We start from the raw sequence: 27,175 nt of genomic DNA, 5'->3' as shown, positions 1-27,175 counted from the left end.
TAAAAAACAATCACATTTTTTTACCAATATTTTCAAACAAGCAATTGCATAAATTTTATTTTCTTCTCATATTGGGTTGTTATTGTTTGTTAACTCTCGTTTTCTTACTCAGCACGTAAAATGAGGGCTCCATTGTGCACGATTGACGCCACGTGTCAGAATCCCATTTGCCGGACAGCATATCCTTTTTCCCCTAACTTTACTTTCTGATCCATCATAACAAAATTCCCATTTAACCCCAACGCGTTGGATTGAGTTACAGACACAGTAGTGGTGTGACCGTAGTTTCGTAGAAACGAGAGGGTAAAACATCATACGCGGCGTATACAATGAATTGAAACACGGTTTCTCTCTGTGTTAAATTCATAAATAAAAATTGCGGGTAGAGTCACCACTACACTACACTTTCTCTCTTCATGCGTGAGTGCTTGATCGCGCTACTTTACCAGAGAAAATTAGAAGTGAGAAAAAGCTATGGGCCACAACATCTAAACAAAACAAACAAATACATCTGAATTATTCCTTTGATTTTCAAATTCTGCTTCGGTTTATTTCTTTATAATTGATCGCGGGTGCTTTGGAGATTTTTTTCCCTTTCTTTTTGGTTGAGCGAGTATGGGTTCGGTGGACTGTTATCCGTCTCGTGTGGACGATGCGGCCGTGGTGTCTCTAGATTCGCTGCCGTTAGGGTTCCGATTCCGACCTACCGACGAGGAACTCGTCAATTACTACCTGCGACAGAAGATCAACGGTAATGGTCGCGAGGTTTGGGTTATCCGAGAAATTGATGTCTGCAAATGGGAGCCTTGGGACATGCCCGGTATTTTTTTTTCTTTCTCTTCGTCCTTTTACAATCATATAATCTCTAGTTCGAGGTAGCTATGTTATTTCAATTGGTAGTTATTTTCTTGGAATTTGTGTCTGTGCTAGACTCAACTGAAAAAGTTAGTTTATGAGAGGAGCGTTATCTCTTACTTAAATATATGTTAGTGATTGTTGTTGGAGTTTCTTTAGTTTATCTTTTTTTTTTTCAAATAGTTATTTTTTTTTTTGGGGGGGTTGTGTATTTGTAGGTTTGTCGGTGGTACAGACTAAGGATCCGGAGTGGTTCTTCTTCTGTCCACAGGACCGAAAGTATCCAAATGGGCATCGATTGAACAGAGCGACGAATAATGGGTATTGGAAGGCGACGGGGAAGGATCGTAAAATCAAGTCTGGGACGATTTTGATTGGAATGAAGAAGACTTTGGTGTTCTACACTGGTCGAGCACCCAAGGGGAATAGGACCAATTGGGTTATGCATGAGTATCGCCCCACTTTGAAGGAGCTTGATGGTACCAATCCTGGACAGGTACATAGCACTACTCTACTGCAATTGTCAATTGGCCAAGGAATTATATGAAGTGATGATGGTTTTCTTTTTTATTTGTTTGTTTTGTACCAGAATCCATATGTCCTTTGTCGCTTGTTTAAGAAACATGATGAGAGCCTTGAAGTTTCACACTGTGATGAAGCAGAGCCGACTGCTTCCACTCCTGTGGCTGCCTATTACTCCACAGAGGAAATACAATCTGATCTGGCTGTTGTTGCAGGATCGCCGTCACAAGTTACAGAAGATGATAAGCATCAGTCAATGATCCCTGCACACTCTGAGGAAGCAATATCCAATGTTGTAACCCCGGTTGATCGCTGTACTGATGGATATGATGCTTGTGATGCACAAAATCAAATTGAGTTACCAACTGCGGAGGTTAGATGGAATAACTGAGTTGTTGTTTATTATTATTAGTTATCACTGGTTTGTAATGGTAATATGTGCAATATTTTATTCTTTTTAGTCATTCCTATTTAAACATAGTTCTTCAAGGAGAAAATAATGCATATCTTTAAATCATGATGGAGAGTTTAGGCTATTTAGAGGTTCATTGAAAGTGATTTTAATCTTTATTTGCAAGAGTGAGCTTAATGTCTATTTGCTAAAAAAGAAGCTGATTAGGAGAATAGTGCTTCAATAGTTTATGTTTGATAATCACTGTACCTTCCTTATAATTATGAGAGAGTTGGGGCTACTTAAAAGATCACTAACAAGTCAATTTTACTATATATATAGGTAAATAGATAAACAGATAGATTTGCTTCTTTTATTGTTTTTGTTCACCCTGATTTGATTTTTCATGCACTGGAATTATTGATTTAGTTCCTATGGTTGTTGTTACATACAGGAGTTTCAACCATTGAACTTTGATATATATTATGACCCAAGAAGCGAGCTACTGGATGGCAAATTATTCTCCCCTGTACTTGCACATATTCAACCAGAATTTCATTATCAAGCAAACATCGAATCAGATGGTCGATATGGGCTTCAATATGGTACAAATGAGACAAACATGTCAGACTTTTTGAATTCAGTTGTTAACTGGGATCAAGTACCCTTTGAGGATCCCAATTGTCAACAGCAGAGCTACCCCTTGTTTAATGTTAAGGATAACATATTAAACAGCGACTTAGATTCTGAACTTGCCAATATGACAGTGAGTAACAGCTCTTACACTATTTTATCTTTTAATCTTTCTAGGTAGGTTCTGCCTCAATAGTAAAACATAGTAGTTCCCAACTCCCGGTGTCAGCTCTAACAATCTAACATGGTTTTCTTGTGTCTCCTGTATAATGATAGTCTTATTGTATGCTGCAGTGTATGCAAGCTGGTTATGCGGAGGGGGCAATTGATGGAAGGATTCCTTTGTTGATAACTTCAGAATTTTGCAGCACCACTGGAATCCCCGTTGACTGTGTTGGTGACGAGCAGAAAAGCAATGTTGGGTTATTTCAAAACAATTCCCAGAGAGCTTTTACTGATGTTAATATGGGTCAAGTATACAATGTAGTCGATGATTATGAGCAACAAAGAATCTGTAGTGCAGTTGCTAGTGGCAATACTGGAATCATAAGGAGGCATCGTGAGGTACGAAATGAACAGCTAAGCATAAACTCAACACAAGGTACTGCACAGAGGAGAATTCGTTTGTCAATGGCTACACATGGCTCAAATAAGACGGTGAAAAGTGAAAGTTGTGCACAAGAAGAGCTTTATGCAAAACCAGTCATTGCTGTGGTAAGATTTTTGTTTGTTTAGCCTGTGTGTCCAAGAAGATTGTCCTTGCTTGTGAAAGGAGATTTATTTTTCTTTTGTAGGGGGAGAAAGGTTCAGAAAATCATGCTTCTGATGAAAGTGCTACTCTTACTAATGATGGGAATGAACTGCAGAAGACACCTGAGTCAACCGGCAAAAGAAAGATTTCTCAACAAGTTACAAAAGCAGGCTCCACCTTGGGGTTGAAAGATCTTTTCTTGCTCAGAAGGGTCCCTCACATTTCAAAGGCTTCCTCAAATCGCACCAAGTGCTCTTCTGTTTTTGTACTTTCTGCCTTTGTAATGGTCTCATTAGTGGTCTTTACTGACATTTGGGGATATCTTAAATTTTAAACTGCTAGGAGATCATTCCTTTGTTTTTTTTTTTTGCCTCCATCTCTTTTTTGGGCCAATTGAGGGGAGGCATGTAGGTCTACTTAGATTTGTTGATAGTTCAATATATATTTGAGTGCATACGTAGTTGGTATATGTATGCTCACATGGTTGGCTAGTCTGTAGACTCTGTTGTTGTACATTATATATACAGTTTTTTTTCCAACTTTTTAGCACCTCCTTTTAATTTTGTTCCTTCTCTATTTCATAAAACAAAGGGTGATAGAGAGGCAAATAATGGCTGGAAATGTTGAATTCTGTAAACGTTCAATGGAAAATTTAGCGATGCAAGTGAAGGTACTTAAAATAATGGCCGGAAATATTAATACTATCTTGGGAATACTAACTGCTAACTTGGCAAATAGCATTACTAAGTGCACATTTTATTTCAGCTCGCTCAAATTCAGGAGCAGCGCCGCCATTTGGCTATCTGTTATGTGTAGTTTCAACTTTCAACATCTTTCAAGCAACGTAACTTAAAATTGAAAAAGTGCCTTTGCTTTAGTCTCCAAGAACCGATGGTCATTGCGATATTTCTTTACTACTAGAACAATCATTTTTTGTAATATCTTTCTTTTTAAAAATAATTCAAGATTGATGTATTTTTTTACCAGCTTATCCTCGTTTAAAGTTTTCAATATAGAATTTTAAAAAAATTAGACTATTCATTAATGTTTTTAGTTTTTTGGGAGTCTAATTTCTGGCTGTATGAAGAGCATTTTGGGAAGTCTCTTCACATGTATAACTAATAAAAATTAAAGTATATAAATTATGAGAGAGGTTAAAGAATTAAAGTCAATAAAAATATTTAGAAAAACAAGAAGAGTGTTTTTTAATGTTATTAATAATGTAAAAATGGATACAAAAATTAAACTGATTTTTTTATGATAAAAAAACTGAATTCTTTTTTTGTAATGATTTTTTCCAGTCTCTTTCCATTATTTATCTCTTAAGTCTTATCTCTTATCTCTTTGTTTTCTCATCTCTCTTTGTTTATAACTTATAAGAATCCACGACCACGATCAATGAGGGTGGGTCAACGAGTGACTTGGAAGCAAGTAAGCAACAAAAACAGCGGTAGTTACAACTTACAATTCTCGAACTCACACGCAGAGAGAGTAGTTCAGTGTGGAGAGATGAGTGCATATTTGATAACAGCCATTCATCTGTTACTTGTGTTCCTGTCATCATCCACTTCCCTTTCGACCGTGTTCGGCTCCGAGGAGGAACAATTCTATGCCAAAGAAATTCTCGGAGCAGCACAGAAGGAGAAGGAATGGTTAGTTTCAGTAAGGAGAAAGATTCACGAACACCCAGAACTTGCTTTCCAAGAATACGAAACCAGTTCTCTTATACGCAGTGAACTCGACAAGCTTGGCATATCTTACACATACCCAGTTGCCAAAACCGGCATAGTGGCTCATCTTGGCTCTGGTTCTCGCCCCATCATTGCTATTCGTGCTGACATTGATGCACTCCCCATGCAGGTGATAGCTTCTCCTCCATGTGCTCCTTCATGAACCTATTGTTTTGGTATTTGTTTGTGGATGTGTGTCTTTGGTTTGATTGTTTAGGAGCTTGTTGAGTGGGAACACAAGAGCAAAATTGAGGGCAGAATGCATGCATGTGGACATGATGCTCACACCACCATGCTACTTGGGGCTGCAAAGTTGCTCAACCAGCGCCAAGATAATCTTCAGGTTCTTTTCAAATTCTCACTTTGCTAATTTGGGTGGATCTTTTATGTTTATGGTGTTAGGCTATTTTTCGCAAAACTAACTGAAAAGCTAGCTGGAAGCTAGAAAGCTACTTAGTAGCTGAATAGCTATTTTATTAAATTATAAGTGTTCGATAAAACTAACTATTGAAGTAACTAAAAGTGTAAAATGACTAAACACAAAGTCCTAAATTGATTGTACAACTATTCATATAATTTTGGTATGTTGTCTATTGATGTTAGGTTCACCTAGTGGGATATGGCTTTTGTTGTTGTTGTCTATTGAAGTTAGAAAAAATCCAAATTTTAACATCACTTAGCCCTTAGGTAGCTATGGATTTCAATAGGAAGGTCCATTGGTTGAAAGAATCCAAAAGTAGCTCTGGGGTTAGCTCATTTTGGAAAAACATGGAGGTGGTGTTGAAGTGAAGTCTGCCATGATGGAGTTATTTGTTGATCCAAATAAATTGGGGTCAATTCCATCTACTAAGGTATATGTACAAGGTGGTTTTGGAAGTTGAACCCCTGTTGCTATTCCTTGATCAAATTATTAGTTATATAAGAACAGGAATTAAAGGACTTATACAGCTTATGTTTTTGTTGTGTGTGGGTGAAAGAAGGCACATGCTTCCGTTGGTTTCTTGCTGTAATGTTGAAATCTTACTATCTTAGTGTTGTATGACACTATTTCTTGCATACAATCACTTGGATATAAGTGGGTATGTTGCTTATTACCGTGAAAGTGATGTGTTTAATAATATTATTCATGCCGCTGCAGATTTTTTTATTGTTAGTTGGTCCATCATTTTTGGAGAAAATACTGGAGTTAGGAGAATTCTGTGAAATCATTAAAAACAATCTGTCTACTATATGCTAATTCAGTTTAGAGATTCAAGCATGGCTGAGAACATCTGGCTTGTTTGTGTCGAACGATTGTCATACAATGTATTGAACCCATTCCTCCTTCGGCATATCTTTTATCTATTAAGCTCATTTTGAGTGCCAAGTAATTAATTCTATTCTATCAAGCACCAGCTGCCCCAAAAGCTAGAAAACATCAAATGATTTTTCTTTTCTGCTATCATAACTTACATGATCAGTTTTTCTCTAATGAACTAGCTTTCTTTTTGTCCATTCCTATTGAACTAACTTGTTATTGCAACTTACTGTTCACAACAAATGTTGAGAAAATGGACCATAAAATAGCTGGGACAACTTTATCATAGCTGCAAGCATGTAGTTCAAAACTATGTGTATTCACTAGCTATATAAGTCACAGTTTTTATAATTCAATACCGTTATATATCAAACCATTCATGTACGTTCACCCAACAACAACTTAAGGTTTTGGAATAGTTGATTCATGATATGATATTAGGGCCTCTATGACCATCTGATCTAGGGTTCAAACCTTGTATCTCCCATTCTTCTAAATAAAAGTTAAATTTCTGCAAAGGTACGGTGGGCCTGTATATTGTCCACTCTTGAAGCCTTAAAGGGCTCTTGCATGAGGGGGTGTGTTATATAGTAAGCCACTCCTGTGCTTATACCCAACAATTTAAGCTTTGGGGATAGTTTGTTCATGACAAAAACTTAATGCAAAATTCTGATAATCTTATTCTATTTGGATTAAACTGCACCAACCACTACCTTTGAAAGAATTATTTGTCCAAAGCATGGGGACCAAGGGATGGAAAGAAGCACTATTGTTCTGGGAAACATTTACCTTTCTAGACTTGTTCCAAGTTCAGTTTAAACGTTTTTTGGGTGATCTACATTAGTTCTGTCTCTTTTTTTCACATTATTAGGTGTCTTGCATCCAGAAAATAATTGTTCTATTTCAGATTGGTAAAGTTGTAATTGTTTTGGCTTCTTATTCCTCACAGAATTTCTTCATTTCCGTGTAATCCTTTCTATAAGCTATTTGTGCTGTATGGATTTTAGGCCTGGGGGCCAACCACAGACAAAATGCCTAGACCTGGATATTTAGTTATCTTGGCTCCAGCTGATAATAACCTAATTTTCCAGAAGCTTGTAGAGATCATACCGAAGCAAGCAGAAATTTATGGATTCTCTAAGCTTTGAATTATCTGCTTCACAACTTTGGGGTTTCATGCCAGTTTGAAAGTTAAGATGTTGCTCAATATGGGTTATTCTCATCTGGTTCTGAAGTTATAGCTGTGCCTCTTAAGCATATGTCTGTTCTGACTTTAATACCACCAGTTGCTGGATTAGATGGCATGCTACAGATCATAAGTTCATTGAAAGTCTGTACTGTAATGTTGGAACTACTGCAACTACTCGCATATTAAATTTTTTAGATAAAATAGGATTCCATGAAGTTCAAAATGTATTAACTAACATAATTCCAACTAGATCAGACTTGCTGAATGTCCTAGCTTTCTAATGCTTTCAGAAGAAATAAGTCAACTAATAAACGATTTAAATGTTGGCTATTGAGTTTCCTTTTCCTGGTAATGGCATTAAAGTTTAGGCAATGTAAGCACTGTTTTTTTTCTGTTTGTGTGTTTATGACACATGCATAACTATTTAAAACTCAAAATCTGTTATTTAAAGATTGTCCCCCTAATCTTTGATACCAAAGGGAACTGTAAGACTTCTATTCCAACCTGGTGAGGAGGGAGCTAGAGGTGCCTTACAGATGATAAATGAAGGAGTGCTTCAAGATGTAGAAGCAATTTTTGCATTACATATCGATACTACAACACCTACTGGAGCCATAGCATCTATTCCAGGTGCATTGACAGCAGCTGGATGCATGTTTGAGGCAAAAATTGTAGGAGTAGGTGGTCATGCTGCATCACCCCACAAGAATGTAGATCCAGTGCTGGCTACATCATTTGCAATTTTGGCACTGCAACAGCTTGTTTCAAGAGAAAGTGATCCTCTTCACAATCAAGTATGGGCTACTCTTAATCTTAACTTTCACAGGAAGATTTAGCCATTTAATTGCAAAATATTTGACTGAGAAATTTTCCAAAACTTTGTTTCAGCCCATTGTTGTGGATCTGTCTCCATGCATATAAGCCTATTAGGTCTTGGTTTGTGCTATTTCGTATCTAAAAGCTATCCACTATTCTGTTTAGCTACATCAAAAGAAAATCTACTAAAACTTCCATTTTGACGTCATGTTGAAACCTGACCATCATATATTTGCTACAGGTGCTATCAGTTACTTTTGTCGAAGGTGGGACTGCATTAAACGTGATTCCATCCTATGTAAAATTTGGAGGCACACTTAGGAGCCTGACAAATGAAGGCATGTACCATTTCAGACAGCGATTAAAGGAGGTACACATGATGACCAGTATAGACATCATTAATATCAATCAGAAACTTCAATAAGCTGTTGGGAAGTTCTGGTTCATTTATGATTTGCATCATCTCTATATTTCAGCAAAAAATCAATTCTGGTTTAGTTGTCAAATCAGTTTGTTATTGAGCTGTACTTTTTCCGTGTATGTATAACAAAAAATCAGTTTGTTGTCAAGAGAAAATACATAAAAGAACCTAAGAAATGATCTAAAATCACCTGAGTGGTGCTGATTATCCTGACTTACTGCTTGTTGGAATGCTCATTTGGAAATCTATTTTTACTTTCTCAACAAATAATTTTCTTTTCCATCCTTAATTCAGCTTTAAGGTGAAGCCATTAGCTGTTGTACCTGGGGGTTACATTTCCAATATTTTCTTTCTGCTGCTATTTTTTCGGCTGAGTATTCAATAGAGTAGACTGCATGTCAAACTGTCCTTGAATTGTGATTCACACATTGCATAGTTCCTTCATCTTACCTTTCTTATTTCACTCCATTGATTTTGTTCTACTGTTCAGATTTGAATGGTTCATTTGGGCTGTTCATACTTCTCAGTCTGTGGTAATAGAAGGATGAATAGTAAACTTAATTGTTGTTTTTTTTCCCTATAAATTTTGTTTAGTTCATGGTGCTTGAAAATACTTGCAGATTATTGAAGGACAGGCAGCTGTGCACAGATGTAATGCTTATGTTGATTTCAAAGAAGAGTACTTCACCCCATATCCTGCTGTTGTCAATGACAATAATCTGCATCTGCATGTCGAAAGAGTAGGCCAAATTCTGCTTGGTCCAGACAATGTCCATGCAGCCAAGAAGGTGATGGCAGGTGAAGACTTTGCATTTTTTCAACAAGTGATTCCCGGAGTATTGTTTTCTATTGGAATCAGAAATGATAAAGTGGGAGCAATTCACTCCCCACACTCCCCTTTTTTCTTCCTTGATGAGGAAGTTCTTCCAATAGGGGCATCCCTGCACACTGCTATTGCTGAGTTATACTTAAATGAGCATAAGCATACTATTTATTGAAATTCAGATTATAATTTCTGATGAATGCATTGAAGATTTTTGTATATTTAAGAAACATGTACATATCTCAAAAGTGTTGGATTAGTCCTATTATTATGCTAAATGGTTACACCTGAGAAAATTCATTACATATAATTTGGTCATTAAGTTCCATTACTGATTCCAAAATCCACGTTTGTTATAATCTACGCTTCCAAATCTTCCTTTGGTAGTAAGCTGCTTTAACTAGTTGATAAGTTAGTTTGATCAAATATACGTGAAAAAGCCTATGAAATTTTCTATTTTCAATAGGTAGAATAACATTAACCACACAAATCTAATCTTGCATTTACCGTTAAGTCGGCCTCCATAACTATATGTTGGTGGTCACTTGAGAGGTAATTACTTAATGCACTCTATTTTTTGTTTGGTCCACCCATAAGTTAAAATAAAGAATCGGAATGGACTGCAGCCCACTACCACCAGAGATGGCGTTGCTGTGATGTAGACGGCGGAAGGGAGACGCACGATGATGAAGGAGTCAAAGAGCATGTCCATTGTGAAAGAGAAGTAGAGATCAAATTCGAGAGCCATAATTTCAGATTGAGAAATTCGTAATACATTTGTATTACATATTACTTAATCTCAAACTATATGAGGGAGGTGTGACGTGATGGTGGTTTTGGTGTGGCGTGGAGGTTCATGGATCATAGTGATGATTGATGAGTGTGATGATGATGGGTGGTAGGGTGGTGGCACAATGGTGGGTTTGATGTGGTGTGAAGGTGGCATTAGGTTGTATTAGTGGTGGTGTTTGGGTGTGGCAATGGTGTTGGATGTGGTGGAGGTGGAGTGCGATGGCCATGGAGGTTTGGGAGGTGGCAGCTAGAGTTTTCTTGGGAGAGGAAGGGTAAGAAGGAAATATTAGGAATTTTGAGGGTGCAGCTAGCAATAAATGGGATGCATTAAGTATTTGACATCTGAAAAATCAATCCAGAAACTATTATAGCCCAAAAGTCCATTTGGCTACTTTTTGTTGAAGGCCCATGTTATTCATTTCCCAAAATATCTTTAGCGTTAACTAGTTTTCACAACGTAAAACCATATGGAAATTCATTTTTGTTACATAGTTGTGTCGAAACACATACATTTAGAACTTTCATTCGATATGACAGACCACCTAATGTGTTTTTTTTTTGCTGCGAAGCACCAAACATTAGACATCTCTATAAATACCACTTCTTTAATTAAGTGATATACTTGCAATTAGTTACATAATTAAATAGATTTTGTACTGTTGGAAATGTTGGAGTAGTAACTATTATCCAATCACCACGTTCTTTAATTCTCAGATGTGGCAGAAATATTGGAGATTTTATAGCATCCTTCTTTAATTCTCAGCAGATTTCATATACGAGTGATAAACATTATTACTTATATACATACGTAATAATTTTTATAGCATCGTTCTTTAATTCTCAGATTTCAGCATGAACTATTCTTTTTTGTCTAAATTTCGTTTTCTTAACTTTTGTTGCAATGTTATTTTTTATTATTAATATTTTCTTGTCAAATATTTTGTAATTAATATTTCAAAACACACATTGAAAAAATCACACACAAAATTTGATGCAAAATATATGGTCATTTTAGTCCAATAACTAGTATAACACTTACATGTTATATGAAAAAATTAAATTGTAAAAATAAAAATGTACTAAATTATTTATAATTATTTTAAAAGTAATAAAAAATTGTTACAAAATATATTCAAGGAAATATATAATATAAACATAATTTTTATTATTTTTTCCAATCATTATTATAAGGTCTAATTAATTAATTTACCAGGATTTAGAAAAAAATGGTTAATTTATTTGAGACTATTAAATTTATCTTAAATTATTTTATTTTTTCAAATTAACACATGAACAAAACTAATAAATATTAAGGAAATATGTCTCTCTCACGGTAAGTCATTCTATGACTGATTTTATTGGAACATTTTTTGTGAAAAAATAACTGATGTAGAAAATATTTTAGATTTAACTTTATAAGACAGATCAAATCACATATTTAATTCAGATAACAATTGATTTGTAGTTAGCATTTAATCTAGTTTCAAGTAGAAAGCATTTGAAACCAATATTGATTAAAATTAATTTCAAACTGTCTGAGTCTGGCATAATATTCAACCTGACTTGAAAAGGAGTGATTGGGTTAATAAATCCAATATACACTACATTATAACTATTTTAAAAGTAAGAAAAAAATTGGTACAAAACATATTCAATGGAATATATAATATAAAACATAAATTCATTAAAATATTATTCCAATAATTGATTTGTGGTTTAAAAGTAGTATTGAAATAGTTTTAGGTTCAAACCTTTGACATGGAAAAAAGTGACTGGGTTAAAAAATTCAAACCAAATTTATGTATTGGTTAGATTTATAAAATAAAAAAATCATGTTTAGCCTTAGTATTACAAAATATTGTATAGTTTTTAATTTCTTCTGTATTAAACTTGCATGTGTTATAAAAAAATTATTATATCACAATAATAAAGAAATTTCTTTTGGAGTGTGGAAATTTTACTTTTAAGAAAATTAAAAATAAATGCTACTAAATATTATATACGGATTAGTCCCTCATTATTTAGCTTGTCGTGTGCAGTAGACAATTTTATCATAATCCTTCCATAGTATACTACTATACAATAAAAAAATAAAAAAGAATAAAAAACTTTTAAAGTGATCTTAGAGAAAATTTGATAGATTATATTAAAATAATCAACCGGCTCTACTCACAAAATAATTGACAAACATTTTGGAAAAAAATTATTTAAGAAGTTTTGAAATAGGTTTCACTGAAGTTCTTGTTATGAACATTCACTCTTTATGTTTATTGGGCGACAACTGTGTGCATTTGTTTTTTGTCATTCTCATATGTAAAGATTTCAGACCCATGAAAAAAATTACACATTCAAAAATATCACGTACAAAATTTGATGAAAAAATAAATATATGGTCATTTCATTCCAATAAGTGTATAACACTTACATGTTAAATGAAAAAAATAGGTTATAAAAAATAAAAAAGTACTAAATTATATATAACTATTTCAAAAGTAATAAAAAAATGTTACAAAATATATTCAGCCAACTATGTAATATAAACATAATTTCTATTATTTCCCATCATTGTTATAAGGTCCAAATAATTAATTTATCATAATCCTTTCATAGTATACTACTATACAATAAAAAAATAAAAAATAATAAAAAACTTTTAAAGTGATGTTAGAGATAAATTGATAGATTATATTAAAATAATAAACTTGCTCTACTCACAAAATAATTGACAAACATTTTGAAGAAAAAAATTATTTAAAAAGTTGACACTTATAAACATCCACTCCTCATGTTTAGTGGGCGACAATGGGTGCATTTTTTTGTCATTCTCATGTGTAATGTATTTTTACACAAATACATGATGGGTGATACAAGATTATTCTGTAATAGTTATCATTAAATAAAAATAATCTGTAAAATTACTCTAGTATGATCATTTTAGAGTCCTTGTGGAAAATTGGTGCTAGATTTCATACACATGGAAAAATTACACATTCAAACAATTCACTTACAAAGCTTGATGAAAAAAGTATATGATCATTTCATTCCAATAACTGTATAACACTTACATGTTAAATGAAAAAATTAAGTTATAAAAAATAAAAGTACTAAATTATATATAACTACTTCAAAAGTAATAAAAAAAATGTTACAAGATTCAGCGGAACCATGTAATATAAGCATAATTTCTATTATTTTCCATCATTGTTATAAGGTCCAATTAATTAATTTATCATAATCCTTTCATAGTATACTACTATACAATAAAAAAAATAAAAAAGAATAAAAAAACTTTTAAAGTGATCTTAGTGAAAAATTGATAGATTATATTAAAATAATAAACCGGCCTTACTCACAAAATAATTGACAAAAATTTTGGAAAAAAGTTATTTAAGAAGTTTTGACACAGGTTTCACTTAAGTTCTTCTCATGAACATTCACTCTTCATGTTTATTGGGCGAAACTGTGTGCATTTTTTTTTTGTCATTCTCATGTGTAATATATTTTTACGCAAATACATGGATGGGGGATACAAGATTATCATGTAACGGCCTGAGAGGGAAGGGAAAACTTACCTCGAAGAAGATTACCCAAGAAGTAGAACTACTACGAAGACCAACAACCACCAATAACAACAACCAGACGAAGAGGAAGAAACATGAACGATGACAGGAAAAAAAAAACACCGTAGGAAGAGAAACAGGAAGAAGAAGTGCCAGAGGAAGAAGAATGATCCATGCTGTACCAACAAAAACTATTGTTGTATTTATACTAGTAGGGTGAAGGACATTTTTGTCATTTCAACCCAGGTGCTGGGTGTCCCAGTAAAAATATTGGGTGCAGCAAGTAACGGCCTTTTCTGATTAAAGATAAAAATATAAGGTTAATGGGATATGGACATGGGCCGTGAGGTATGACCCTAACCCTAGTTATATATAAACGTGAATTAGGGTTTTGAAGTTGTGATTTGAGAGGGACAGTAGCAGAGATTCCGTGAGTTGCAAAAATGAAAACAATTCTTTCTGCAGAGACCATGAACATCCCGGACGGCGTGAGCGTCAAGGTTAATGCCAAGGTCATCGAAGTTGAGGGCCCCCGCGGAAAATTGGTGCGAGACTTCAAGCACTTGAATCTCGATTTTCAGCTCATCACTGACGAAAACGGTAAAAGGAAGCTGAAGGTGGAGGCCTGGTTCGGTTCTCGGAAAACATCCGCCGCCATTCGCACCGCCCTGAGCCACGTGGAGAATCTGATCACCGGCGTCACCAAGGGCTACCGCTACAAAATGAGGTTCGTTTATGCCCATTTTCCCATCAACGCAAGCATCGGCAACGACAACAAGTCTATTGAGATCAGAAATTTCCTTGGCGAAAAGAAGGTACTTTACTCTCTTCATCTCTATTTCTTTTAATTAGTTTATTTATTTTCTTAATCTTTTGCTACTAGGAAATAAATTGTGATATTAGGTTTAGTGATTGATTTGCTTATTACGTGTATCATTAGGTGAGAAAAGTGGACCTTCTTAACGGTGTTTCCGTTGTTCGATCTGAAAAAGTTAAAGATGAATTGATTTTGGATGGGAACGACATTGAACTTGTTTCTAGGTCCTGTGCTCTCATTAACCAGGTTTAATCTTTCTCCATGCACATGTTTCCATACAATTTTTTCTCAATTTTGGTATTGGTTTAGGGTTTAATTAATTGTTTATTTATTTGTTTGTTACAGAAATGCCATGTTAAAAAGAAGGATATCAGGAAATTTCTCGATGGCATTTATGTTAGTGAGAAGGGAACAATACTGGAAGAGTAGATGTTGAAAACAACAAGCACCTTGATTGTTTAGTTTGGGTTGCTTTTTTGTTAACTGTTTGAGATTGGATTTTACAATTTTGTGTTGTCAAACTTTTCCTTTTGCGAATATTTTTTATTAGTATAGTCTGTGTTTGTTTTCTCTATCTTCTATCCTCCACACCACAGCAATTCTCAGTAGTGGTTTCAGCTTGTGGCAATCCAATTAATGTGACGAAGCACACCTGCATTCTCTCTGATTTCTGCTTCGACAATAACCCACCCTCAATATAAATATCAAGTTGGTAGGCTTGAGCCATTTAGTCTTTCCCATATTGCTTGTTAGACGCACAAAATCCCCACTTCATTTTAAACTACAATTTCTTTTCCGTAGAACATTTCCATTACCTCTAAAATGCATTTAGTCGTACCTTCATTATTTTCACGGATTTATGAACTTCTAGTGAGGGATGTCAGGGAGGCTGCCAATATCCAACTATGCCTGTTGCCTGTGGGGTCTATAATTATTATTTATAGAGCCGTGGCTGTGACACTTGACCCAATAATCCAAATTCACATGACAATCCCAAGTGCTTTGATGTGTTTCTCAAGTGCTTCTGATGTGTTTCCATATAGCATGCTTTTGTGAACTTGGATTGCCTTTATTTTAGTTATATCCATGAAAACGTATATGAACTTCCCATCCACCACCCTAAAGAATTTACTCATATCAATTCAGCTAAAACTTGCAAAGCCAAGACGACCCTATTGAAGAATCATACTACAATCATTAACAAGTCTTTTGAATTTCGATGAATTTGTTATTATATGCGACGTTGGAGTTGTATTTCGAGGCTATCCTTGCAAGAAATCTGTGTGCAATGCGCTGAATTGTTAGTTCAAGCAGCTTTCAAAATTGTGTTGGTACCAGGTTCTGGTCTAGTAGAGAAGTTAAAATAGGAGAGAATGAGAAAAGAGCAGGGTAAGCGGGATTGAACATTTGCTTGTAATTCACAAATTATTTACAAGTTTTTGTCAATAATTAATCTTCACTAGAAAATATGACTTGTCATTTTTAATGAAATCTATCCTCCTAGCCAGAACCTGTTGGTTGATAACTACTATTAATCTTCATATTTTAACCTTGGGCATTTTAATACTTTCTAGTTATTTACTACTAGTATCATGCTTACAAGTTCCGTTGTTTGTTAGTGGTGTAAGGATTGTGAAAAATCATTGCAAGTTCCAACCTTGAGTGAAATAGTGTGATCGTTTTTGTCAACTTGTACAAATACATGCTATGTTTTGGAGCATTATTGGAGTTAATTTACAAAGAAGGTTTAGATAAGTTTTTATTCCATAAAAAAATATCATGGTCTTATATTTTAGTTTTATTAAAAAAGAATATAAGATTGTTATACTTAAAAAAAAGTTATCATTGAGGCAAAGCAATTGAAATAACAATAATTATAGAAGCGGTTGTCCTTAACACTTCTTAAAAATTGTGAAACAATTGTTGAAGTCATTTTAAGATCTTAAAAAATTCATCATTTGAAAGAAAACTTGAAGTTCTTAAATCTCTTTGCAAGACTTCCCAAAAATAATTTAAGCAACTCCATTATGATGGTACCAATGGAGATGCTCTAAAAACATACAATTTTTGTAATTTTCTAAGACAAAAATGAATAATTTTGTTATAAGAACTAAAATAAATAACGTGATATTTTTAGAAATTAAAAGATTATTTAAGTTAAACAAAAATCTCTTTAAAAGTAGATAAAAATAAATGATGAATTTTTAAAATAAACTTAATTCAAACTAACACTTTTCTAGTTGTAGAAAGAACATGGAACTTCACCAAAATCTTCTAGATAGAATATTTGGGTTTTGAATAATTTTGAAATATACAGCAGGAGAAGGATTAGTGTATGTATGTCTTACGCTCAACCATTTGGATAATGGACACCCCATTACAAACGGAATATCAAATAATTTAAGAAATTACACGTACACCATGATTTCAAATACATTCGTAATGTTATCAAAGACTTTCTAGTTAACAAGATCCTTAAAATTTTCATCTAAATTCAAGCGATGCCATAGAGCGAGTATGCAGGCAAGCATTAAAGAAAGAAAACACTAGTATGGACAGACATGAGAGGACAGAATAACTCTTTTCTTTTCTTTTCATTATTTCCTCCCCAAATTTGTCAGTTAGGAAGAGATAAAAAAATAAAAATAAAAAGTAAACTACGTGTATCCCGTGGTAAATGCCACAACAACCAGCAATGCAATTCCAACCAGACTCTTCCGCCTTCTTCTCTCTAAAGTCCGAACTCAATTTCCACAGCAACATCCATAAATCAAAAAACTGAATTCATCAAAAAGGCAAGTTTTATAAAATGAAAGACTATTCCCGTTTTGGTGGGCTCTGAAGTGAAAATCCAGGTTTTCCACGATAATCCGGGATTCCACTAGTTACAGTAGCATTCGTCGAGCTCTCGCCTTTAACCTCACTGGATGAATCATTTCCTTCTAATTGCCCTGCTATTGAAGGGGGTGCAGTTCCACTAAGCTTACCACTGGAAGGATTACCAAGCAGGCTTTTATACATAGTAAGAGCTTGGGCCATCATGTTAGCAGGATTGGATGCAGAGCTAGGAAGCAACATTGTTGTGCCCTGAGGAAAAAGTAAAGATAAAATAAATAAAAAAATGAAACTAAACAAATTATGCAGTGCAGGTGAATATCAATAAGCTTATGGGATATATCACCTCCTTGGCTATGTTACTGAAAGCTTGAATATATTGCTCTGCAATCCTTAAACTTGCTGCCTGCAAATCAAATGACAATATTAATCCCTTTCCTGTTATTCCATGGGAATCAATAAGGTTAAAACAATGTGACAATTAAGAGGCAGTTATATACACCAAAATTCACCACATTTTTTCCCCAGCTTCGGCGATAACACCAACATCAACATAATAAACCCTTCTACCTATTTAGATGGTCACATATTTGAATGTCTTCAAGAAATCAAACATTATAACTAGTCAACCAGATCCTGTATTAAAACTGACTAGGACAATCAATAATGTGGTTTACATACAGAAGTCTCTGAGTCACTCACACATGCAGTCTATATGGCTGGAATGGCAAACCAAGAATAAAAAAATGCTGACCATCATCGACATACAAACAATAGAAATCAATTGATCTATCCATATGCGATTTGCATTATACACTTTTTTGACCACCACAATCTAAGAATCTACATGAAGAGCTAGAAAAATTACAAAAGTGATGTGAATAAACTAATTTTAGTAAATGCAACATATAACAACCAAAAATGAGTAAAACTAATCAACATATAGATCACAGCTAGTAGAAGCAGTGATATATGGAATATGAAAAAGCTGAAGACCCTCACCTCAGGTCCTCCATTTTCTTTTAGGGATTTTGACACAACAGCCAGTCCCTCAGCCGTTGCTTTTGCTTTAGCAAGGATAGCTTCAGCCTCACCTGAAGAAGAATCATGTTAATTATGACTTGTGAGGTTATAAAGATATCAAATCAACCAACTGAAATTGATAGATGAAGAAAACAGAAGTCATGCCAAATTGAACAGCACATCAATGGTGGCATGTTATAAAAGAACATAAATCAGCTACTCAAATAAGACTATGGTCTAATGCACAATTCGTTATCATCTTGTCATGCAAAAGATCATTCCTCTCAAAAAAAGAATCCACCTATGAAATACCTTGATACAAACGACAGTTTGAAATCAAATGAAGGGATTTCACATCATGCTCGGCAGACATCAAAGCTTATCTTAAAGAATTAATATTGCAACACAACTGGAAGTTGTAACTAATTTATCAAGATGTAATTAACCTTGAGCTCTGTTAACTTGATCCATCCTCGCAGCTTCTGATGCTAAGATCACTGAACTCTTCTTTCCATCAGCAATGTTTATGTGAGCCTGTCTTTCTCCTGTTTAACACCACAGGTGACCAATACCAGTAAAAACAGAAGCTACATGTAGAAGTTGGGTGAGTAATAGGATCCTTTTCGGTTAAATGACGTGGGTACTAAAACTATATTCATGATGAAAAATAAGAAAAATTGAACATACGATGGATTGGAATATCAAATTGATTACCTTCAGACTCAAGAATTTGAGCTCTCTTTTTTCTTTCTGCTTCTGCTTGCATCTCCATAGCTGCTCTCACTCCACGTGGAGGAGAGATATCCCCTACAGAAGGACAAGCATGAAAGAAATTACGCAGAAACTGTCAACTAAAAAATATAGAAAATTATTTATCCATTTCCAAAACTTACTTATTTCATATCGAAGGCACTCCAGACCCCAACTTTTTGCAGCCATATTAATGGCCTCCTGCAATAATTTTGTCACACAATTAACCATTATATGGCTAACACAGGACTAACTCTGTCAGTATTTTTTTAGGATACATCAGAAAGAGAACACAAGACTAACTCCTATGGAAGGGAAAGCCCAGAGTTGTTGGTTCGGTTCATGTTTATTATCTCCTCCTATCATTGTTAAATACTATTTCATTGGCACCAAGCTGGCTTAGGAACTATGTTCTTGCTTATTATGTAAAACTTTATCAATAAATCTATTATATGAACCCATAAGCAATTGTAAGAAATGTTTCCTGTGTTATCATAAGTTAAGGACTTACACAACATTGCACATGATCGCAGTAGGAAAGAAACCAATCACACAACCAACTACTGTTACAACATTTTCATCTTTAGCTACTGTCTGGTTTCTAATTTTATTTCCTCAATATACAACTTGGTTGAAGCAGGACTGAATTTTTATTTTTTAAAATTTTTGGTTTCTCACATATATACTTCTAAGGCACGGTCAAATACTAAATGTGGGTACTTCTCCTAGTAGAGATTCAAACCTTAGTTTGTCACACTGTGAGGGACTAGCTCCTTCTATTAGACCCAACCCCCATTGGTGCAGAACTATGAAATTATAAGTTAAACAAATCATCCTTTCCACAGTTTGCATAGCTCCATCAAAAGAGACTTTTTTTATTTTTTTAGAACTAATTTATGTTCTGCTTTAAGCGTGACTGAAATTAAAGTACCTAAGATGCTTCCTCGGGTAAGAAAAGGGGGAGCAAATAACTACACAAACATCAAATTCAAAGAACTAATATCTAAACTCACCACAATCTTTTCATTGAGTGTGTCCCTTTCCTCAAAGGTCTTGTCAAGAGTAATCTTACCAAGCTCACTACGCATTGTTGTCTGTGCCAGCTGAATCACAGCATAAATGGGATTCTCCACCCCATAAGACGCCAGCTTAGGATCCACAATCTGAACTCCCAAAATAAAAAACAATAATAAATAAATAAAACATAGCCCTATTTTGACAAAGTTCTTAATAAACAATTGGAGAAAAAAAATAAAAAAAGAAGTTAAATGAGTCAAACTGCTCCCGTAAGTTAAAGTCATCGTACACTTAAACTAAAATCAGCTATAGTGAGTATCTATATGAAAGAGCTTCTATAGCTGAAGCTTATACACAAGCTAATTTAACTTAAATTCATTTTTCCTTGTTAATTTTTCTCCTACAAGTGCTTATTAAGAAATTTATTCAAACAAGTCAAAGCCGCTAAGCACTCAAATACAAAAACCGAATAGATAGACAGAAAGACAGTTCTACCTTGACATAAAGGACGCCGTCAATGATGATGGTGACATTGTCCTTGGTGATAGCACTCTGGTCGGGAATGCTTATAGCCTCTTCCTTGAGCGAATGCACATAAGCGATTCTATCAACGAAGGGAATCAAAAAATGGATTCCGGAGGGAAGAGTCTTGACGTACTTCCCGAATCGCTCAATCACAAACGCCTTCTTCTCCGGCACAATCCGAATCCCCCAATTCACCGGCGGAATTATCTCATAAGTCCTATTCAACAACAAAAACTCTCAAAATCAAGTAAAAGAAAGAAAGAAAGAAAAAAGAATCGTAATTTGTTGGCTGCAAAACCTAAAACTAACCTTGAGCTGGGATCGCGACCGGTGCGGAGGTAGCGGACGGAGGAGAAATGAGAGGGGAGCGAAGGGGTACGGCTAGTGGATGCCAAGGACTGCGTCAAACAACGCACTGCGTTTCTCGATGCGTTGGTCTTCCAAATGGTCGCCATTTTCGTGCAGTTGTTGCAATCTTTCTTTGGTGTGCAAGAATTTTCTTTGTTTCTCTTTGACAGTTGCTTTTAATAAAATCCTAGTGAAACCTCTGTAATTTTTAGTTAGTTAACATCTTTGACTCCCTATGTTGAAATCATTTTTCATTATACTTTTCTTATTTCTTTTCTTAAGACATAAAAGTTGAAAAATACCATTATAAAAGGAGTTGAAAAATACCTTTTCTATTTTTACTTTTTCTTTGCGTGAATTAATTATTTATATATTTTTATTTTAGTTTTTATTTTTTTAAGATTAAATACAATTTTACTTCTTCATTTTAAAATAAAAACATTTGGTCCTTTTGTTTTATAAAATTTATAATTTTGACTAAATCTTTAATTTTATTTAAGTTTTATTTTTTATTTATTTTAATTTTATTAAGTCATAAAGCTAACATATTAATTTTATTTAAGTTGGATGACACCACTATGGATAACAAAATTATTTTCTAGCACAATTAGATACCCAAAATTTGAATATAAAATCTTTGGTTAAGTTGAAAGTTGAAATAATATCTTGATTCTCATGCTTCATGATAATGATTTAATTAATTAAAATATAAGAAATAAAATAAATAAATATAGATAAAATTGTGGATTTTCTAAAATAGAATAATCCAATATCTCTATTTTGAAATAAGGATATCAAAATTATGGATGGGATAAAATTAAAATACCAAAATTTTATTTAAGCATTTTCTTTATAAAATTTACTCTTTTATATTCTTAATTTAATTATTACCTTATATATTGTTTTTTTTCTTTAAATCTTAATTATTCATACTATAAAATTAACTACTTTCAAATCTAACATTATATATTAAGTCTGAATATACTTTATTGGAAATAATATAATTCTATAGTGTACTTTTTTTAAGAGAAAAATAATATATATTCTTATTTTTATTTTTCAAAATATATTTTTTCAATTAATTAGGTTTGCCTTCTTTGTTATTTTGTCTTTTTAATATATTTACTTTAATGTTTATTTTTTATTGAATATTTTTGCAATGTATTGGATACTTACCGCATACATTGAGAATTTATACTAATGATACTTGGATGTTTAAGAGTGTTCATGGCTGCAAGTAACTCATGAGAACCTGATGTAACTTGACCCAAACATTTGGTTCAAATCATTTTTTTTTACTTAGGTAAAACTCAATCCAATTCATTAAAATTTGATGTCATTTGATTAATAATGTTTTTTTTTAATCTATCAATTGGATGATCCAACTCATTGATGTGACACTTTATTTTTTTAATTATTATTTAATAATTTTTGCATTTATTTATGATTTATTTGCATTTTAAGAAAGTTTAAAACATTTTTAATCTTTAAACACGATAAATCTAACTCACTAGCTTTAATTAAATAGACCTTCTTAAGATTATAGGCAAGAGCATCACTTTTCATTTTTGTTTTTGTTTTATTCACATCTATGTGGGACAGTGTGAGTAGTTTCCTTTTTCTAAGATTGGAGCTTAACCTTGATGACTATTTGATTTAATTACATCGCATATATGCCCATTTGATATCTTCCCTTAATATTTTTCAGTTATTATGTCTATGTGAGATGATTAATCACCATTTTGCATAACTTGGGTTGAGGATTGCATTTTCGTGGACTTTGTAGAGGTTTGACTCGTGATTATTAAACTACATGATTTGTAGAAAATATTGTCAAGCTCCAAGGGAAAACATTTAATCACATATTTATGCTCTTTCACAAGGATCCTTTGATGGGAAAAAATTGTTGCATTTGATTTGGGTTTACATTCCTAATCATTTTCTACAACGCCACACAATATTTAAGAATTCCAAAAAAAAAATTATTCTAATACTAAAGTCTTAAATGAGTTCTTAGCTTAATTTCGTGACTCATACTAACCCCGCATATTAATACTTATGCTATTTTGAGTAAAATAGGTTAAACATTTTTCTATTACAATTTTAAAAAATAAATATTGCAAGCTATTTCATTCGCAAGAATAAGTTAAAAAAATATTTCTTACTACTTATTTGAATTAAGATGCATAAATATATTTATCAAAGTTGTTTACGTTTATTTTTATATAGTAATTGCGTGTATATATCTAATGTGTTATAAATTGGTTAACTTATTTGATATTTTCAAATATATTTTTTCATTTATTTAATATTTTCTCAAATAAAAATTATCTAATCCAAATCACTTTAAATTAGATTAAATTAAATAAATTTTAAACTAAACCGATTACATGGTGAATTAAAAAATCAAAGTTATTGGATTTGGATTCAATTTTTTTCTTTAAAACTGATCTAACTCAACCGGTGAACCTCTATACTCGTAATGTATGTATATGTTAGTGTGACCTAAAATAGTGTAAAGGAAATTAAATGAATTATAAGGCCAACTATAATGGGAGTTGCTCTCCCACTTTGTACAAATTACATGTAAAGATGGCCTTCTAATATGGCCACAAGAAATGATGAACTGCATCAATATCGTTTAAGAGACCTTGATTGATATTTGTATGGATTGGAGATTCATTAGGAGTTTTGGAGAGCATACGTTTGACAACTTGGGCGAGTCAGGGAGCTTTAGTTTATGAACATGGTTATTGTTGAAGCTGAAATTGGTTTCTGTATTCTTAACGATGGTATAAATTGATTATATATACTGCATATGATATAACACCCAAGCCAGAAAAAATCACATGTTGAACTCAAAACTGGAGGGGAGAAACAACAACAACAACAACAACAACCACGCCTTATCCTATTAGGTGAGGTCGGCTACATGGATCAACTTCCGCCATAATGTTCTATCAAGTACCATACTTCTATCCAAACTATTGAGTTCGAGATCCTTTTTGATAACCTCTCTTATAATCTTTTTGGGTCTTCCTTTGCCTCGAATTGTTTGTCTTCTCTCCATCTGGTCTACTCTCCTCACTACAGAGTCTACCGGTCTTCTCTCTACATGCCCAAACCACCTAAGTCTATTTTCCACCATCGTCTCTACAATCGGCGCTACTCCAACCCTCTCTCTAATAGCTTCGTTTCTAATTTTATCCTGTCGAGTCTTACCACACATCCACCGCAACATCCTCATCTCCGCTACACCTACTTTATTCTCATGTTGGCTCTTGACCGCCCAGCATTCTGTTCCGTACAAAATCGCCGGTCTTACCGCAGTCCGATAAAACTTTCCCTTTAGCTTGATCGGTACCTTTGCATCACATAATACCCCCGATGCTTTTCTCCATTTCATCCATCCCGCTTGAATGCGATGATTCACATCCCTTCAGTGAATTTCACATATCCCTTCAGTGAATTTCACATATACATTACGCTGTGAGGAAATTAACAATAATCGGATTATCATCTAAAGCATGTGCCATACAATGCTTCCGAGGGGAAAACATCAAGTAAATGATAATAAAATCAATTTGATTTCTTGTTTAGGTGAAAACACAAAAATACTTTAATCACATTTTAACAGCATCTAATTAAGTAGAGATCCTTGACAACTTAATAATATAGTAATTCAGCTGCTGAGTCAACCACTCTCATCACAACACACAGATCATAATACAAAAGAAGTAGAGAAGAGGCAACAATGCATGATAATTTACCGCTTATAGCAAATATTCAATACCAATGCATATAGAGTAAAACTCAAATAGTTATATATTCTCAAAAGAAAAAGATTGAGAACACAAAATTGGAAAATTCAATCCCAACAAGTTAATAAAAGGATGTCCAAACCAAAAACGAGCATAAATGTTTTCATCCTCTACTCTCTACTCTTTTCATATTGTTCTGACATAAATACCATCAAGGAACGAACTCCCTATATCCTTACTTTTAACGTGGCATTTACGTGGAAAACAAACAAATAAACAATTAATTAAAGATAAACCAATAGCAAAATTGGGAAAAGATTAATTTTTTTAAAAAAGTAATCGAAACACAGACTAAGTTATTATCACCGAAGGAATTTGGAAACAAGCTACAACTTCGTCTAAGAAAAGAAAAATGCATTCAAAAGGAAAACAATAACTTACTAAACATCACATCAATCTCATATGTTAACATTCACTTAGATGGAAAGATTGATCAATAACCATTAGCTGATTGACATTGTGGTTAAGTTTCACTTGAGCAAGATGATTGATAATAAGAACAAATAAAAAGAATGGCCACAAAGTGGTCCCCAAAATGTAAATCGAATGAACAGTGACAAAAATGTAAATCTGCATTTTCAGCGAATCAATCAATAAAAGCTAGCTAGTATCTCCCGTAAGAGGCCAAAGTATTTTAATTTCTGAATTAAATAACGTTGTGAAACTCCTAGTGCTACATAATACCAAAAACAGCTATTACATCATTGTAAAGTGAGAGACATGAGTGTGTATGTATTGTGTTACGTTTGCTCCTCAGCTCTCAGCATTAAAAAAATTAAAAGAGACCAAAGAAGACGGAGAAGCCTAACACGATGAGCCACACAATGTGCACCAGAAGCAATGCCTGACCAGAAAGAGGGACGGAGCCGCCATTCCCCACTTCACAGAACCCCAATTTCGCAATCTGTGCGCTGGCGCACGCGGCTTCGCTGCACCCGCACCAGTACGTCACGCCGTCCACGCTGCAAACCGGGTCGGTTCGGAAACACTTCACGGGACACGACGACGGCGCTGCCCCGCTGCACAAGTTCTTTCCTTCGCCAGCGACATGGGACGGCAACCCGAGGACCGCCGAGGCCACGTTATCGGATGTCGCTGCCGGGAAGACGCAGAGAGCGACGACGGCGATCAAAACGACGGAAAAGTGAGAGGTTTTGGTGATTCCGGCCATGGTCGGAGAGAAGCGAGCTTCCTGGAAAGCTCGCCGGAGGGATTGGAGTTGAAAATTGAAAATTGAGAATTTAAAATCCTAATTTTAATGGACGAAAAGATTGGATCAAGAGAGAGAGAAAGGAATCCTTGTCGGATAAGAATGCTTGGAAGATGGGTTAAGAAATTAACGAGAATGATATATGGGAGTTGAAATTGCAATTAATGTGTTGCGATTTCTCTATCTTCTATAATTACATGATTTGCTCCGCACCTTTCTTTGTTACTTTTATTTTCTTTATTGCATATCAATCTTCATCATTGATTTTGCAGTTTGTCCAATCCATTCTTATAGTAGTATTTTTCTACCACACCCAGTGTATGAGACTTGAATCGTGAGTAGAGTGAGTCGTGAGACAGAAAATAGAAGATATTCAATTTAATAAATGTTTTTGGATTTCTTTTTATACATGATATTTTTTATGGGAAAATATATTTTTAATTTTTATAAAAAAAATCTCCTTATAATTTCACATTGTTTTTCAAATTTGCTCTCTATTTTGAACATTTTTATTTTTCATAAATAAACAATTAGAAAACAAATTTATAAGTTTGAAGATCAAATTTATCAATATAAAATCATATTTCAACAAAAATAAAAATATAGAAATCAACAGCACATTTTTTTTCTTTTTTAACATCTTATCAGCTATATACTTTATGCATGCGATAAAAAATCGTGATGATATAAATTAAAAAGTCACAACATTTTGTGATTGATAAAAAATGTATAATTTTTTAATAGAGTAGATTGAGTTTTATATTCACGTAATGTTGTTTTATTCATTATTTTTTATTAAATATAAAAATATTTTTTAACAGTAAAAGTATGAAAAAATTCAAATATAACTTCGTTATGAAAATTATTAAAATAAAGCATATATGATCTAATCACCACTAATTTTTCCTATGTTAACATATTAACATATATAAACCTGCTTAGTAAAAAATGTATTAAAAACCATTGACTAAAATTTATTTTTTCTCCTTTTTTAAGACAACAAATATCTTTTATAAATAAGCAATCTTGCTCAAACAAAATAAAATTAT

At 33.7% G+C, this 27,175-nt stretch overlaps 5 protein-coding genes across 5 annotated transcripts; 3 read left to right on the top strand and 2 right to left on the bottom strand.

Moving 5' to 3' along the window:
* Positions 1 to 369: 369 nt before the first annotated feature.
* LOC114410212 (NAC domain-containing protein 91-like) lies at positions 370 to 3,698 on the top strand. The gene is made up of 6 exons (XM_028374055.1): positions 370 to 820; positions 1,074 to 1,351; positions 1,445 to 1,750; positions 2,223 to 2,534; positions 2,696 to 3,115; positions 3,196 to 3,698. The coding sequence occupies exons 1-6, from the start codon at positions 616 to 618 to the stop codon at positions 3,484 to 3,486; spliced, it is 1,812 nt and encodes a 603-aa protein (XP_028229856.1). The 5' UTR covers positions 370 to 615; the 3' UTR covers positions 3,487 to 3,698.
* An 827-nt stretch (positions 3,699 to 4,525) lies between these two features.
* On the top strand, positions 4,526 to 9,756 carry LOC114410211 (IAA-amino acid hydrolase ILR1-like 5). Its single transcript, XM_028374054.1, has 5 exons — positions 4,526 to 5,012; positions 5,100 to 5,225; positions 7,848 to 8,162; positions 8,426 to 8,554; positions 9,226 to 9,756. The coding sequence occupies exons 1-5, from the start codon at positions 4,551 to 4,553 to the stop codon at positions 9,601 to 9,603; spliced, it is 1,410 nt and encodes a 469-aa protein (XP_028229855.1). The 5' UTR covers positions 4,526 to 4,550; the 3' UTR covers positions 9,604 to 9,756.
* Positions 9,757 to 14,165: 4,409 nt separating this feature from the next.
* Positions 14,166 to 15,176, top strand: LOC114410210 (60S ribosomal protein L9). The gene is made up of 3 exons (XM_028374053.1): positions 14,166 to 14,595; positions 14,721 to 14,843; positions 14,943 to 15,176. Exons 1-3 carry the CDS (start codon positions 14,224 to 14,226, stop codon positions 15,024 to 15,026), a joined length of 579 nt encoding a protein of 192 aa, XP_028229854.1. The 5' UTR covers positions 14,166 to 14,223; the 3' UTR covers positions 15,027 to 15,176.
* A 1,812-nt stretch (positions 15,177 to 16,988) lies between these two features.
* Positions 16,989 to 21,274, bottom strand: LOC114410209 (stomatin-like protein 2, mitochondrial). Its single transcript, XM_028374051.1, has 9 exons — positions 21,057 to 21,274; positions 20,718 to 20,964; positions 20,219 to 20,368; positions 19,349 to 19,406; positions 19,170 to 19,262; positions 18,902 to 19,000; positions 18,435 to 18,526; positions 17,779 to 17,838; positions 16,989 to 17,684 (listed from the first exon to the last, which is right to left on the bottom strand). The coding sequence occupies exons 1-9, from the start codon at positions 21,200 to 21,202 to the stop codon at positions 17,415 to 17,417; spliced, it is 1,215 nt and encodes a 404-aa protein (XP_028229852.1). The 5' UTR covers positions 21,203 to 21,274; the 3' UTR covers positions 16,989 to 17,414.
* Positions 21,275 to 25,422: 4,148 nt separating this feature from the next.
* Positions 25,423 to 26,383, bottom strand: LOC114410208. The gene has a single exon (XM_028374050.1). It carries the CDS (start codon positions 26,085 to 26,087, stop codon positions 25,692 to 25,694), a length of 396 nt encoding a protein of 131 aa, XP_028229851.1. The 5' UTR covers positions 26,088 to 26,383; the 3' UTR covers positions 25,423 to 25,691.
* Between the last annotated feature and the right edge of the window lie 792 nt (positions 26,384 to 27,175).

Source organism: Glycine soja, chromosome 4 (assembly GCF_004193775.1).
Source record: "Glycine soja cultivar W05 chromosome 4, ASM419377v2, whole genome shotgun sequence".
NCBI lineage: Eukaryota > Viridiplantae > Streptophyta > Magnoliopsida > Fabales > Fabaceae > Glycine > Glycine soja.
This window is presented reverse-complemented; position numbering and strand designations above follow the sequence as displayed.